General features: G+C 41.5%; 1 protein-coding gene across 2 annotated transcripts; it reads right to left on the bottom strand.

The window, feature by feature from the left end:
- Nucleotides 1–14,879: 14,879 nt before the first annotated feature.
- LOC104108994 (transcription factor ORG2-like) lies at nt 14,880–16,560 on the bottom strand. 2 transcript variants are annotated; one of them, XM_033659370.2, is made up of 4 exons: nt 16,426–16,558; nt 16,229–16,338; nt 15,358–15,720; nt 14,880–15,154 (listed from the first exon to the last, which is right to left on the bottom strand). In XM_033659370.2, exons 1-4 carry the CDS (start codon nt 16,523–16,525, stop codon nt 15,044–15,046), a joined length of 684 nt encoding a protein of 227 aa, XP_033515261.1. In that variant the 5' UTR covers nt 16,526–16,558; the 3' UTR covers nt 14,880–15,043. The 2 variants fall into 2 exon arrangements, with proteins under 2 accessions (XP_033515261.1, XP_009616456.1); XM_009618161.4 differs by having other exon boundaries at nt 16,229–16,560.
- Between the last annotated feature and the right edge of the window lie 464 nt (nt 16,561–17,024).

The following is a 17,024-nucleotide window of genomic DNA, read 5'->3' on the forward strand; positions in this document are numbered from 1 at the left end:
AAACAACAACAGAGAAAAGGACAGCAAGGTGAGAGTAAACCTAGTTTGGTCAGGAAAGGATCAGTTGTAACTAAGGAACATAGTTTCATCTTAAAAGCTGAAGTCATAGCCAAAGAAGTGAAGCAGGCCTTATGAGCAATTACAAGTGATAAATCCCATGGGCCCGGTAGATATAGTATTTACTTCTTCGATGATGGCTGGAATATTTGTGTACGGATGAAATCGAGCTCATGGTGCATCCTAGTCTCCGACAAAATAAGCCAGGCTCGAGACATAGCAACAAGGGACCTAAATCACGCCAAAGTCCCACCGAGCCAGAAATCGGGGGCATGACGCTTGCGTTCGAGAATACCGAGGCCATGGTCCCGGAATCACTCCTAGCCTTGAACGACTTCGAAGAACATTGTCAGACAATCCAGCATAACCAACATAAGGCCAAAATCTTCGTGACCGGCCGAATATTACGGCTGTCACGACCGAAATCCCCCTCCATAAGACGTCGTGATAGCACCTAGTCTCTACGACTAAGTAAGCCTAACAATTGCAGAATAATTGAAATAAAAGTAAAATTTAACAACTAAACTTTAACAGATAAATATATAACTAAAAAATGTTGTTCAGCATGTACAAGTAAACCAACACTCGAGTATACATAATTCCCAAAATCCGGTAGTCACAAATCACAAGCTCTAAGGATATGTTCTATCTGTCTCTATACATCAGTGTCTAGGAAAAACAAGGAAAGAAACACAAAAAGGATAGAGGGGGACTCTGAGGTCTGCGGACGCTTGCAAAATATACCTTAAGTCTCCGAAGCAGAGGCAAGTACTCTCAACTAATAGTGGGGCTGGTAGGTGGTACCTGGATCTGCACACAAAATATGTGCAGAAGAGTCGCATAAGTACACCACAACAGTACCCAGTAAGTGCTAAGCCTAACCTCGGTAGAGTAGTGACGAGGTCAGGTAAGGGCCCTGCTGGTATATAATAATATAAGGCAGAAAATATAGCAATGTAATAAGAGACTGGAAATTTAACGAGGAGAAACTACAGAAAGATAACAGCACAACACATAGGGATAAACAACAAAGGCATTTCCGAGATACTGTCTCGTAGTTCCAAAAGTAAATACTCAACAATGGATCTCTCGAGGTACCGTCTCGTAGTCCCAAAAGTAAATGCTCAACAGTGAATCTCCCGAGATACCACCTCGTAGTCCCAAAAGTAAATATGCAGGGGGATATCCTGAGGTACCGCCTCGTAGTTCCAAAAGTAAATATGCAACAGGGGATCTCTCGAGGTACCGCCTCGTAGTGCCAAAAGTAAACACAGAACTCAAAATCGATGGAAACAACAATTACAACAAGAAATCCTACAATTTAAGACTAAATACAAGTCAAGGAAAAGCAGGAAATCAACTAAGCATGTTGCGCAGGTTTCAAATAAGCAATTAATACACGTAGACATGTGATATTAGGCTAAACAGGATAACTACACATGCTGGTATAACTCAATCAAGTTGTAATAGGTTACTGCTCAGTAAAAATCGGGTTTTATAAAAATTAGCCAGTGTACCCACTCGTCACCTCGCGTACACGGCACTCACATATCACAGAAGTATCACAATAGTACCAAATCCTAAGGGATTTCTCCCACACAAGGTTAGGTAAGCCACTTACCTCGAACCAAGCTCAATCAATCAGTAAGAATGCCTTTTCCATGACTTTCCGACTTCGAATGGCCCAAATCTAGACAAAAGTAATTACATACCGTAAATATAACTATAAGAAACTAGTCCAATTAATGAAATCAAAACTTTAACAAGAAAGTAGAAAATTCCTCCAAAAGGTCGACCCGGGCCCACGTCTTGAATTCGGGTAAAAGTCACAAAATACGAACACCATTCAACCATGAATTTATTCGTACCAAAATTACTCAAATCCAATACCAAAATCTCAATCAAAACCCAAAAATTCGGTTGAAGGACTTTTTCAACTTTTTTCCCAATTTTCTCAACCCAAATCCTTAATTAAATGATGAAATTAACGATAGCTTAGTGGAATATAACCAAAAACGAGTTAAGAATCATTACCCAATAGTTTCCTCTAAAAATCCCTCAAATTATTGCCTCAATCCGAGCTCTCAAAGTCCCAAAGTAAAAATGAGATCAAACCCTCATAATTTCCCCTTTTCTTCCCAGCGATTTCGCTTCTGCGGGGGAATCACCGCATATGCGGTTCCGCACATGCAGCAAAAGCATCGCAAGTGCATACTTCACTTAAGTCCTCAATTTCGCTTCTACGTTTCATCTTCCGTAGAAGAGACTCTGCTTCTACGGTCCTAACATCGCACCTGCGCCCACATGCCAAGCTTCTCCAAACCGCACCTGCGTTCAACCCCACCTCAGTGGGATGATACCAGAAGTTGTAATGCTTCAGCAATTCTTCTAACTCCCAATTCGATCTGATAACCATCCGAAATCAAGTCGAGACCCTCAGGACCTTAACCAAAGATACCAAAAAGTCTTACAACATCATAAGAACTTAGTCAAGCCCTCAAATCACATCAAACAACAACAAAAACACGAATCGCACTCCAATTGAAACTTAATGAACTAGAAACTTCAAACTTCTATAATCGATGCCGAAACCTATCAATTCACGTCCGATTGACCTCAAATTTTGTACACAAGTCATATTCGACATTATGGACCTACTCCAACATCCAGAATCGGAATTTGACCCCGTTATCAAAAAAGTCTACTCCCGATCAAAATTTCCAAAAATTCAACTTTTGTCATTTCAAGCCTAGTTCAGTTACGGACCTCCAAATCACAATCCGGACGCGCTCCTAAGTCCAAAATCATCCAACGGAGCTAACGAAACCGACGAAACTCCATTCTAAAGCCACATTCACACAATTATAACTACAGTCAAATTTCTAGAACTTAAGCTTCCATCTTAGGGACTAAGTGTCTCAATTCACTCCGAAACCAAAAATAAAACCTCCCGACATGTCACTTAAGCATAAAATGATACAGAAAAATAGTAATTAGGGGATCGGGGCTATTACTGATAAAATGACCGGTCGGGTTGTTACAACAACGGGGATCTCGACACGTATCGATAAGGAACTGGCGATCAGTGAATCAGAAGATTTTTACCTTTTATAGATTTGTACCTAAAATATGACTCCCCTACTATATAAAGGGGGTCTAATAATATGTGAAACACATTGTAACACGCATTAAAAAGCAATTATATTATTATTTTGTTTGTCTCTAGCTCTTGTTCTTTTATATCTATCCCGGTCTTGGCGAGCTCGGTTCGAGAATGACTATTTCATTAAGGCTGAAACTATCCAACTCGTGTGGTTTGAATTTATTTTTTCTTTGTTTATTCAATAGCAACCCAATTTATCGCTTTGTATCAAATTAATTTGTGTTTCCTTAAAACCACTTGTAAATTTAATTATTATCCGATTTTGAGAGTAAACTGTTTGGCGCCCATCGTGGAACTAAGAATAATAGCGACAATTTGATACAAATACCCATAGCACACCCTACTTTACACTTATTCTTTGAAGTGTCTTTGATCTCAGGTTAAAATCGAAATGTTAAACCCCTAGTCTGCCCCTCTGAACATAGATGCGGAGTCCAGCCACCATGGCGAGAAAAATAATGTAGCACCCGGTAACGAGGTGCCCTTAGTCGATCTCAGCGGAGTTCCAGTCGCGGACTCTATCGACACCAGTTCGCATGTAGCCATCAACACAAATTTGCCTACCGATCCCGAGAACAGCGTGCGCGGGGAAGACCGATCAATTCCCCAGAATATACACAACAGTGAAAACGATGTGATCCATTTGCGGGTGATCTTCAAAATGTTATATGCTTAATAAGCAGCGATAGCCCAGTTGCAGAACCAAAGTCGAGCGCCGAGCAGGGTCGATCTCGAGCCATCCCGGGAACTCACCCGCATAAATGAATCGATCACGGAGAGGCCGAATGAAAATAAATTTGGGGCTAAGCCCGGGATCATAAAAATGCTCGAGTAATTGATAAAACATATATAATCTGGGGAGAAGAAGATCGAAGCCAATGACAAAAAGGTGGAAACCTACAATTTCAGAGTCGACCAAATCCCAAGAGCACCTCTGATATTGAAGGGCCTGGATTCTAAGAAGTTTGTTCAAAAATCTTTTCCTCCGAGCGCACCGCCAAAGACGATCCCAAAAAGGTTCTGCATGCCCGAGATTCTTAAGTACAATGGAACGATCGACCCAAATGAGCATGTGACTTCCTACACATACTCCATAAAAGGAAATGACTTGGAGAATAACGAGATCGAGTCTGTCCTGCTGAAGAAGTTCAGGGAAACTCTGTCCAAGGGAGCTATGATATGGCATCATAGCCTACCGCCTAATTCTATTGACCCGTTTGCTATACTTGCAGATTCCTTCATAAAAGCACACGCCAGGGCTATCAAGGTTGAGACTAGGAAGTCGGATCTTTTCAAAGTGAAGCAGGGGGATAATGAGTTGCTCAGGGAATTCGTGTCCGGTTTCAAATGGAGTGGATGGACTTACCTTCGGTCGTAGATGATTGGGTCGTTCAAGCCTTCACCCAGGGACTCAATACTCGAAGCTCGTTGGCTTCACATCAGTTGAAACAAAATCTAGTTGAGTACTCGGCTATCACTTGAGCCTAAGTGAATAATCGGTATCAATCAAAAATAAGGGTCGAAGACGATCAACTCGGGGCCCCTTGCGGGTCCATTTATCCCGTCAGAACAGTCGACAGAGTCAGGAGAGACATTGATCATCAACCAAGGTCGAACAGGGATCGATATCAGCCATTCAATAGAGACCGAAGAGGTAGTGGATCTGGGCGAAACCATGTGAAAAGTTAAAGAAGAAGTGGTCAAGGTCAAAACAATTGGGGACTCATGAGCAAAAATAGTTTCGACAGGCCCATCGGACCGAAGGAAGTGCCAAGACTACCAGAGAACAACTTTAACGTCGACACTGCCACCATCGTATCCTATATTGGACGCATCAAAGATACCAAATATCCTCGACCTATACAATCCGATCTAGCAAAAAGGGATTCTAACCTAATGTGCAAATATCATGGCACTCACGGTCATAGAATAGAAGATTGCCTACAATTAAGAAAGGAAGTGGTCTGGTTGTTCAATAATGGGCACCTCCAGGAGTTCATGAGCGATCGAGCTAAGAACCACTTTAGGAACAGAGATTCTAGTAAGCAGATCGAACAGGAGGAACCTCAGCACGTCATTAATATAATCATCGGTGGGGTCGATGTTCCCCAGGGGTCGATGCTAAAGCGTACCAAAGTATCTATCACAAGGGGAAAATGGACTCAGGATTATGTGCCGGAGGGAACCTTGTCCTTCAACGATGAAGATGTTGAGGGGATCGTGCAGCCCCACAATGATGCATTAGTAATATCAGTACTTATAAATAAATCTCGAGTTAAGCGTGTGTTAATTGATCCAGGTAGCTCGGCCAACATCATCAGATCGAGGGTCGTGGAACAATTCGGCCTATAAGATCCGATCGTGCCTGTGATCCGAGTCCTAAACGGGTTCAACATGGCTTGTGAGACCACTAAAGGGGAGATAACACTACCGATGAACATTGCCGAGACCGTTCATGAAACAAAGTTCTATGTGATCGAAGGGAACATGAGGTACAATTCTTTGTTTGAGAGACCATGGATTCACAACATGAGGGCAGTACCCTCAACTTTGCATCATGTGTTGAAGTTCCCAACGCCGGAAGGAATAAAAACCATTTACGGAGAACAACCGGCCGCAAAAGAGATGTTCGCGGACGACGAGATGGTCCTGATATCCACACGTTCGACACCGAAGGAGCTGGGTCCGGTCACCAAGTAAAAAAACCAAATTACAACTACTGACACTGACTCTGTCCTAACCGGAGAAGCAGGAGATGGGTGAGGACGACGACTATGGGGTTCCCTGGTCTTTTATAGCTCCCGACGATTCCGATGCTACCAAATCAACGGTCGGGTAACTGGAGCAAGTCGTATAGATTGAACATTTTCTCGATCGAAAGATATACCTGGGCACAGGGTATTTAATTTCTTATAGCTAACGAAAATTATTTTGCTTGGTCCTACCTTGATATGACAGGGATCCCGCCAGAAATGACCACTCACATGCTAAGCATGAACTCGAGGTTCCACCCGGTCAAGCAGAAGAGGAGACCACAGTCCGAGGTCAAGCATGCTTTCATCAAGGACGAGGTATCTAAACTCCTTAAAATAGGGTCCATCCAGGAGGTTAAGTACCCGGACTGGTTAGCAAATGTAGTAGTAGTCTCCAAAAAGGGGAACAAATTAAGAATGTGTGTGGACTATAAAGACTTGAATAAAGCGTGTCCTAAGGACTCTTTCCCTTTGCCTAACATCGATTGCATGATCGATGTAACGGCCGGCCAAGAGATCTACGATTTTCTCGATGCTTATTTTGGGTACAATCAAATTCGAATGGACCTGGGTGATCAGGAAAAAACTTCCTTCATTACCAAGTACGACACCTACTTCTATAACGTGATACCGTTCGGACTAAAAAACACCGGCTCCACTTACCAATGCCTAGTAAATTATATGTTCGAAGAACAAATAGGAAAATCAATGGAGGTTTACATTGATGATATATTGGATAAGTCCCTGCGAGCAGAGAACCATTTGAAACATTTGCAGGAAACCTTTAGTATATTGAAGAAATACAATATGAAGTTGAACCCGGAGAAATGTGCCTTCGGAGTTGGGTCCGGTAAATTTCTCAGATTCATAGTATCTAACCGGAGAATCGAGATCAACCCCGATAAGATCAAGGCCATCGAAGATATCACTTTTGTGGACAATGTGAAGGTCGTACAAAGGTTAACCGGACAAATAACCGCCTTGAGATGATTTATTTCGAGATGATAAGACAAGAGCCACCGGTTCTTCACACTGTTGAAGAAAAATAGTAATTTCTCATGAACCTCGGAGTGCCACAAGCCTTGGAGGGGCTCAAGCGATATCTATCAAGCCCACCGCTGCTTCACATGTCGAAGACAGACGAATAACTATACATGTACTTGGCAATATCGGAGATAGTGGTAAGTGGAGTCCTGGTTTGGGAAGAGAAAGGTACGCAATTCCCAATTTACTATGTTAGCAGGACTCTAGGCGAAGCCGAAACTAGATACCTTCACCTATAAAATTTGGCGCTCGCTTTGCTAAGCACCTCTCGGAAGCTAAAACCGTACTTTCAATGTTACCCCATATATGTCGTAACCACTTACCCATTGAGGAATTTAATGCATAAACCCGAGCTCTCGGGAGGGTTGGCCAAATAGGTCGTAGAGATCAGTGGGTACGATATCGAATATCAGTTTCGGTCCGCCATTAAGTCTCAAATTTTGGCAGACTTTGTGGCCTACTTTACGCCGGCCCTAATACCTGAGGTCGAAAGAGAGTTGTTGTTAAACCCAGGGACTTCTTCGGGAATCTGGACCCTCTTTACGGACGGCGCCTCGAACGCAAAGGGGCCTAGACTCGGCATTGTATTAAAGTCATCAACAGGTAATGTAGTTAGACAGTCTATTAACACTGTAAAATTAACTAACAATGAAAATGAGTATGAGGCCATGATTACAGGTCTTGAACTGGCCAAAGGCTTGGGGGCAGAGGTGATCGAAGCTAATTACGACTCCCTCCTTGTGGTGAACCAAGTTAATGGGACGTTCGAAGTTAGAGAGGAACGAATGCAAAGATACATAGATAAACTACTGGTAACGTTACACTGGTTCAAGGAGTGGACTCTACAACATATGCCTCGAAATCAAAACAACTAGGCTGATGGCCTTGCTAACTTGGGATCGCCAGTCAACGACGATGAGTTCAACTCGGGGATGGTCGTCAACTCATGAGATCGGTAGTGGACAAAAGTCACGCCTAGATAAACTCAACAACCCTAACTTGGGACTGGAAAAACAAATATATAGAATATCTGAAGACCGGAAAACTACCTTCGGACCCTAAGGAATCGAGGGCTCTGCGTACAAAGGCAGCCTGGTTCAGCCTATCCGAAAACGGTACATTGTTTCGGAGAATGTTTGATGGCCCACTCACGATATGTCTAGGACCAGGAGATATCGAGTATGTTCTGAGGGAAATCCACGAAGGCACCTGCGGAAATCATTCGGGAGCCGAATCATTAGTTCATAAAATAATCAGATTCGGCTATTATTGGATCGACATGAAAAAGGATGTGAAGGAGTTCCTACGAAAATGAGACGGATGTCAAATGCATGCTCCGATGAATCATCAACCCGGATAGCTGCTACATTCGATGTTGTCACCCTGGCCATTCATGAAATGGGGGATGGGCATCGTCGGCCCCCTTCCATAGGCACCCGGTAAGGCTCAATTTATATAGTTTATGACTGACTATTTTTCTAAATGGGTGGAAGCCCAGGCGTTTGAGAAAGTTAGGGAGAAGGAAGTCATTGATTTCATCTGGGACCACATAATATGTTGGTTCAGAATGTCAGCCAAGATCGTGTGTGACAATGGGAAGCAGCTCGTTGGCAATAAAGTAACCAAGTTTCTCGAAGATCATAAGATCAAAAGAATCCTGTCAACACCCTATCACCCTAGTGGGAACAGGAAAACGGAGTCCATGAACAAAACCATACTCCAAAACCTCATAAAGATATTGACCGACGCTAAAGGAAAATGGAAAGAAATCTTGCCCAAAGTCCTATGGGCATACCATACGACATCGAAATCCAGTACCGGGGCCACCCCATTTTTGTTGGTTTATAGCGCCTAAGCTCTAATACCGGTCAAAGTCGAAGAACCGAGTCTCAAGTTCCATATCCAATTGAAGAATCAAACAACGAGATCATGAATACGAGCCTGGAACTGCTAAACGAAAGGCGCGAAGCCACCCTCGTCCGGATGGCCGCCCAAAAACAACGGATCGAGAGGTATTAAAATCGAAGAGCTAACCTTCGACACTTCAATGTCGGGGATTTAGTATTGAGGAAGGTCATATTAAACACCAGGAATTCGAACGAAGGAAAGCTGGGGCCGAAGTAGGAAGGTCTGTATCAAATTATCAAGATCACCGGAAAAGTGTCGTATAAACTCGGAGCAATAAACGTTGAACGACTACCGAACAACTGGAACATAACTCACTTGAAATGATATTACAGCTAAGGTATGACCCTGTTTACTTCTTTTATTTATTTACATTTTGAACTAATGCTTACAGGTAACCATCAAAGAATGATAAGAACTTTTAGGCCTGAAAGCACGCGTTACACTCTTTTTCCCTTGAATCGGTTTTGTCCCAAATGGGTTTTCCGGCAAGGTTTTTAATGAGGCAACAGTGGATTGTGCTAACTTAGACCGGTAGTCAATAGTATTCGAGGCTTCTCTATGATCGACCTCGAATACTGGGGGGCATCACCCTCGGATAATGATTTTGGCAAGGAAAGAAAATTTGTGCTCGAATAGTCTAGGCTCGATCGATAGAATTTACTGTAAAGGCCAAACGGTCAAATGAGTTGTGCCCACATAGATCGCCTGAGCCCAGACACAAAGCTTGAACACATATGTAACTTTGTATATTATGCGCAAAATTTAAAGGAAGTTTCTACCTTGCGGATAAATATTTTTCCCCTTGAAAATTTTTCTTTCTTACATTTGATCCCCTAAAGACATCAAGCCCAAGGGCCACCTCACTCGGGGACTACCGTCCAAGGCAGGTTCGGACAACCCGGGATAATGAAGCCTAGGGAAACAAAGCTTATTTGACAGTACCCGAACTTTAAAGGCTACAGCCACCCTCATTCGGGAATGATTATCTCGGATAAGCCCGGATGACTCGGGGTAACAAGTCCATTGGGCAACACCCGAACTAGAAAGGCTACAACCATCTTAAAATGACTCGGAGATGTACGAAACCCGATTCAAAAGGCTACCCTCGGCAAATTGTAGTCTAAAAAATTTTCTAAAAAATTCTAAGTACTTTAGGGAAAGCTTCCAGTCATACCGAGACCCCCACGAGTCTTAAACAAAATAATATCGAGAACAAGGTGTGTTCGAACCTCCGAAAAAGACCCAATTATTATGTGCTAAGGCATTCAATATCTTTACAATCTTAAGGAAAAAAGCGAAGGGAAACGAGCTTACAAACTGTCGAAGGGAAACGTACAAACGTACAAAAACAAGGAAAAATCTACAAGACACTTAAACGGCCGGGTATCCACCAGAGCCCGCCTCATCACCGAGACCATCGGAGTCATTTCTGCCCCAAAATCCGCCCGAACCCTTGGAGTCTTCTTCCTCCTCGGGATACGCCAGTTTTTTGGCCTCGGCTTTGAGCTCCTTAGCACTTTCAATCTCGGCCGACAAATCAAAACCACGAGCATGAACTTCCTCGAGGGCCTCCCTTCGGGACTTCCACTTCACATATTCGACGATATCTTTTAGTCGGTCCTAGGCTGCCTCGGCATCGGCCTTATACTCGGCCACCATCTCGTTGGTATCAACTTTGGTCACTTCAACCACCGACTTGTCCGCTCTTTAAGCTTCTTGGCAAGGGTCTCTCGATCAAAAATAGCCGAGCTTAGCTGAGACTTAAGCTCCTCAATTGTTTGGGACCGTGCCTCAGCCTTCTCCCTCATCGCTCGAAGTTGAGCCTCCGCCGAGGTCAATTGTACCCCGGCAGTCTCCTTTTCCAAGGCTAGGCAGTCCATCATGCCTCTCCACTTTTTGGCCTCGATCTTGACTGTATCCATATCGGCTCAGAGTTGGTCGATCTGATCAATCTTCTGTTGGACCTGCGGGTTCCGACCATTAGTCACCGTGTCTAGCTCATCGACACTAACTTCAAAGATTTTTATCTGTTCAACCAGGTCGGCGTGTTCTTTCCGAGCCATTTCCAACTCAGCTCGAAGGCTCTTAGCCTCTCCTTCACGCTTCTCGCTGAGAAGTTTTTGCGTGTCTCTCTTCTCAGTAAGCTCTCCGACTTCGGCTTTGAGTTGGTTCAGCTCATCTCGATACCAGAGAAAAGTTTCATGGTGAATCACCGAGGCCTACAAATACGAAGAAAAATATTAGGATTTTAAATGAATTAGTTGAAGTATAAGAGGAGAAATTGAAATCATCGAGAGTTATCTAAAGTTACCCAGTTAAGCGCATGTTGTGCTTCGTTGAACAGGCAGGACGCGTCTACCTCATTCATTTTGGCTTGGTCTTCCTCGGTCACCAGGCACCAGAGGTAACTGGCCACCCCTACGGGGGCAGAAAGAACCCGGGCATCCTCCGGAACGGTGATGACAATGGACCGCTTCCCATCAGGATCCATACTCGGGGCAGGGAATCGGTTGATCAGTTTCGGGATCGAGTTAGGCCCACATTCCCCTGAAGATGGACTCTTCCTCGGTACCTATATGTCACCCAATCCGGTGACGTCTTCCATGGTGGTGGAATCCATGCCATAAAAAAGCAGCGGAGGGGGTCGTCCGCTCTGTGGGCCTCCTCATTAGGGTGCTCTTTCACCGTTTAGACCTCGTTGTACATGGACTCAGTAAGCGAGGGTGACTCGGTGATGTCTATCACACCAAGAGTCTCTTTCGGGGCACTGCCCGCATCCTAGGAAGCCTCAGCCCCGGTCTCCTTATCGGCCTCCCTGGCTTGAGGCAGATCGGCCTCATGGATCTCTAGTTCAGAGGCCCCTGCTTTTCAAGCTGCGGCAGCTCACAGGCCACTAAAACAAAAGGTTCTTCTTCTTCTTCGGATTCGCCCCTCAGCCGATAGAGCGAATTTGAAGTTGGTGCTCGGGCGCTGGTGTTTTCTTTTGACTTGCGCACCAGCCTTCTCATTGTTTTCTTTTTCTCCGAGCTTGGGGAACTCGGATCCCTCTTCCTCTTCTTGTCTTCGGACTGTCTCGGAGAAGGGGACTCGGCAGGAAATTCCTCGCCACTGATTGGAGGCCTCAGCTCGACATCCTTAGATAAACCTGCAAAAAGAAGTAAAGGGATTAAGGGCTTAATGTTAAAAGGAGAATCCTAATACTACCTACTAAGGAAAGAAGTCACACTATGGGAACAGACCTCCCAACGGCCCTTCGAGAGTTTGCGCCACGAGCGCTCGGAATAGGAAATCTGTGATACGATCCCCTCGGCTCACTCCTTGAGTCAGAGAACAACATTTGGGACCCGAGCGACGGTTGTACCACCACAAAGCACCGATAAGGAAAAAAGAAGTAAGTATAAAATCGACACTAGAAAGTAAGTTACACTTACGTGATGTATTCCACTTCTCAGGGAATGGGCTGCACTCAGCTGGGATCAAGTCCGAAGTCCTCACTCGGACAAAACAGCCTTGCCAGCCCCGATCCCAGTCCTTATCAATACTTGAGAACGGGGCTTTACTGGCCGACGCACGAGCTTTATCACCCCCCCTCCCCCCGAAAGATTTGGGGATTGTATAAGCGAAGAAGATGGTCGAGGGTGAACGAGCATCCATCGATCTTGTTCACAAAAAACCGAAGGAGGATAACGATCCTCCAGAACGATGGATGAATCTAGCCTAGGCACACGTTATACCTTCTGCATAAATCTAAAATGACCGAGTCTACCGGGCCTAGTGTAAATACTTAAGTATCACTCGACATAGGTGGTAATGGCTTCATCGGGGTCGAGGACCATTATGTTTTTATCACCTAGTTGTAATCTTTTCGGACCGTAGGGAGGACCTCTTCAGTAATCGAGCAGATGTATCTCGAGACCTCCTCACACCAGCTCTATATGGATGAAGGCATTTCGACCTTGAAATCGATGTTGACCGAGCATCCCCCGAGAATGAACATTTTCAAAGGGGGTTCAGGTACTGGTTCATCGACGGTCGCATACGGAACGGTCTCCTCGGCCTTAGTAGCCGGCCGCGAAGTAGATTGAGATTCTTTCTCGGAACGGCTTTGGAAGTTTTTGCCATTTCTTTAGAAAATGGAGGAAAATATGAGAAAAGGCGAAGAAAGAAAGGAAGTTGAAGGATTTGACTTGTTGGCTAGAGATGAATATGGGTAAAAATTATTGTAAATGACCTTGAATAATCAGGGAAAAAGTATTAAAGAGTATAGAAATCTTCAAGGTACGAAGGTAGAAGGTTTGGATGTAAAGTTAAAATAGACAAAGGAAGGGGTATTTATACTAGTTTAGCGGCGTTTCGTATCCAGAGACGGCCGACCGGCGGCTGACATGCATTTAATGACATTATGACTTAATTGACGAGATATTTCGGTTGTTTTGTCGTTTCTATCACGGTATATTCGAAGTAAAAATCAGAAGTTCATGTCGTTTCTCGTCATTTACTCTCCGAAAAATGAGGGGACTATCTGTGCACGGATGAAATCGAGCTCATGATGCATCCTAACCTCCGACAAAATAAGCCAGGCTCGAGACATGGCAACAAGGGACCTAAATCGAGCCAAAGTCCCATCGGTCCAGAACCCGGGGGCATGACGCGTGCCTTTATTACCGATTTGTTGAATTGATTTCTGTTACAGAAAACACGTGTAAAGACTGATTATATTTACCATTTTAGAAAGGGTATTCTTATGATATTTTTTTGTTAATATACTAGTATGTTTTCTGACTTGTCCCCATTAAAAACGGTTGTAGTTAAATGTCATTACTCACTGAGCTAGCGACTCACTCCCCGCTATTATTTTTTACAGAGACAGCAGTTGACGTGAGCGAGCATTTCGTTAATTATAGTACACGAGTTGATAGATCATGGTGAGCCCTACACTTGTTCGCATGGGCAAAGAGTTTAATTATTATTATCGTCTTTTCTTTTGAACTCTTAGAGTCGCTCCATAGTCATTTTATTTAGTGCCATTAGTATTCATTCGTTATATTGGACTAGATACTAGTATTGCACATTATTTTCGTATTTTTGAGATGGGCTTAGTATTATTATGGTAGTATTGGTGAAAACTCGTTTTCGGTTAGTTCATGAAGATTGTGGTTGATTTATGTGAATATTGATTGGTTGTATATTGTTTATGAGACAGAAAAACTTTTGGATAGTCCTAAAATAGTTGAGACTTTGTCCGATTTTCTGTAAAATACCGATTAGGCTTACTTGGGAGCACTTGCTCCTAAGCGCCGGTCATGATTCTAAATTGGGTCGTGACAACTCTTAATGCGTTTTCAACCGTTAAACTATTGTTGATTGAAAGACTTATATATTCAAGCGGAGTAATCAACATTTATGATCTATTATAAATATTATTCAAGGATCAAAATATAGATTAATCATCTCAATTCAAGTTCCTTACTTTTTTTGTGTGGTAAAACTCTTCGCTTACTAGTTTTAATTCAAAGATCACCATTAATTCTTATTTTTTGTTTGTATATTTATAGTTTTACTTTAGCCAAGACGAAATCATTAATTGATAGCAATTTTATTCCCTGTGGGGTTGAATTTTCATGCAAATAAGCATAGGATAGCTAGTCAAGCGGTATACTTAACATCAATCCAATCGTAAGAAAAAATTTCTTGCAACTACGAAATCTATAACAACATCCATGAACAGACGTTTTGTCAGTTAATTGTTTTTATATAACTTCAATTTAATAATTCAGAAAAAAGTTTAAAAGGCTCAAGAAGTAACATTGATAATTAAATCTAAGTATATGTCGGAGATGTATTCAATGAAAAATAATATTCATCCATCAAGAAAAGAAGGGACATGAAATAACTTCGTCCAAGAAAAACAAATCCAACCCTTGAAATTCGAAAAGTAGTTAGACAACTATGACTATTATTTATTCGTCAAATCGATCCTTATACTATTTAGGATGCGGTAGGAGTTTATTTTTACCATACATTCTGCACTCGTCACCAGTTTCTTGAACATATACTATGATGTTCACCATATATGACAGCGTAAGTAAAAAAAATGTGTTCGCAATATATGAAGCTTCTAAGTAGAGAAGCCAGAAATCCAAGGTGGTAATAACTTGTCTTCCTTCTCATAATACGATAAGAGCTTGTCTCTTAATATTTGAACGTTAATTGGTAAAGTTCCTTGTGCCTGTTCAATATAATAAAATAAAGTAAGATAAACAAAGTTTGCGCAATATATTAATAGTAATATAGATATTTTGAAGTGCACAATTTTGATTAGCAAATATCTCTAGACAAACTTATGAGATTATCTAGTTCTATAGTAATATCTTTGAACCTCAAAAACCTTATAGATGGAGAAAAGTATGAGAGTGAAATTTATATTAATACCTGAAAATGCAAATTGTAGAAAACTCTATCTCCCAAAGTTTCAAAAGAAGATGCATTTAGTAGGAGAAGTCCTTCGTCCTCTAATTCTGATACAGCTTCAGCAAACGAACTCTTATTGATCTTCAAAGTAGATATATGAATTATGACTTCTCTATTTCCCACTTGATTTGCTGAGATAACTGATAAAGAACTCTGAATTCCTCCTCTTATTGTTTGCTTATTAAAATCAGCAGAATATTCTTTCTTAGGGATAGATCTTAATGTGAGATCTTCTTTCTTCTGTGTCAATCTTTCCACGTCTTTCTTTAAATCTGGTATGTACTTTATCACTCTTGCTACTGTGGCTGGAAAGCTTAATTTTTTCTGTGAAAATTTCCAAATTTAAATTTTACATGTTAGTATAACTGTGTTCATAAACAGAAAAACAGAAAAGCAGAATTTAAAACGGAAAATGCAAAAATAAATTCCGAGCCAAGAGTTTTCTCATATGTACCATTAAGGAAATTAATTCTATATGTCGCCCAAGGTTATGGATTAATTTATAAAATTATTCTGTAATAGCGGCATTTCAAATTATAGAAGCGAAATCAAATGGCGGAGCAACTCACACATTACACTTATGTTTGTTTTTAGAAAAACAATGCAAAGAAGGAAGAAATTTCAGAATTTTTTTAGTGTATGAAAAAATTAGGCAAAGCCTCTCTATTTATAGCTAACGTGAATCACATTATTATTTTGCTAAGAAGATAATATCAATCTCGTAAATTTGTATTATTTGCGAAGTTCGCAAATTATTTTGATCAAATTTGTTTACTACCTCAACAAAAATGAAAAAAAAGAATCAAAGGAACGTAAAAATTAAGAATTATACCGTATGATCAGTAGCTGGAAGCAAAGAACGAAGAGAAGAACACAAACTATTAAAAACTTTTCTGCGATCACGTTCACTTGCATTGTGATTAAGCTTCTTCACCGTTCCATCTAAATGATCACGATCAAAATTCTTGAATTCACTGTGTACGATACTTGGCTGAGATGATGAATAATGAACAGGAATAATATTAATACCTCTTGAAACTGGAGCTTCTATAGTGTTTACTTCTTGGTTTTTGGGATCTGCCAAACACACGCCAAAGTTAGAAAACAAAGGAGAAGAAACTGCCATCATTATTTTTGAAGGTCTTTACAGTTGGACTGTATTGTGACAATCATAGAACGTGTATTTATAAGAGGAGTCTAGGATTAAACTTATACTATATCTTATGTAAGCATGTAAAAACCGAACCGGAAAATCGCACCAAATCGAAAAGTCAAACCAACCAATTAAAAAACCCTGATTAGGTTTGGTTTGGTATTGAGCAAAAAAAACCTAAACAAAACGACATATATATATATATAATTTATATATATACTTTTAAGATTTTATATAAAATTTTCTTTAAAAAAAATATCTAGAAATATTTGGGATTCTCTTACGGGATATAATATTTAATAAAATATGAAGTGCTCCATATTTATTAGCCTTAAATAATGGGTTGTATGATCAATTTTTTATCAAGTTTTACTGAAATGTATCAATCTCTTTGTTCTTCCATATTCATATGTCAACATCTATTAAATTCTTATATTTTTTTCGAATTTGAAGTGGTTATTATTATTTAGGTATT

Source organism: Nicotiana tomentosiformis, chromosome 2 (assembly GCF_000390325.3).
Source record: "Nicotiana tomentosiformis chromosome 2, ASM39032v3, whole genome shotgun sequence".
Lineage (NCBI taxonomy): Eukaryota > Viridiplantae > Streptophyta > Magnoliopsida > Solanales > Solanaceae > Nicotiana > Nicotiana tomentosiformis.

Coding starts and splice junctions, on each gene's coding strand:
- LOC104108994 (XM_009618161.4), bottom strand. CDS start 16,525: ATGATGGCAGTTTCTTCTCCTTTGTTTTCTAACTTTGGCGTGTGTTTG. Junction 15,721..16,228: donor TTCCAGCTACTGATCATACG/GTATAATTCTTA, acceptor AAATTTTCACAG/AAAAAATTAAGCTTTCCAGC. Junction 15,155..15,357: donor TCTACAATTTGCATTTTCAG/GTATTAATATAA, acceptor TATATTGAACAG/GCACAAGGAACTTTACCAAT.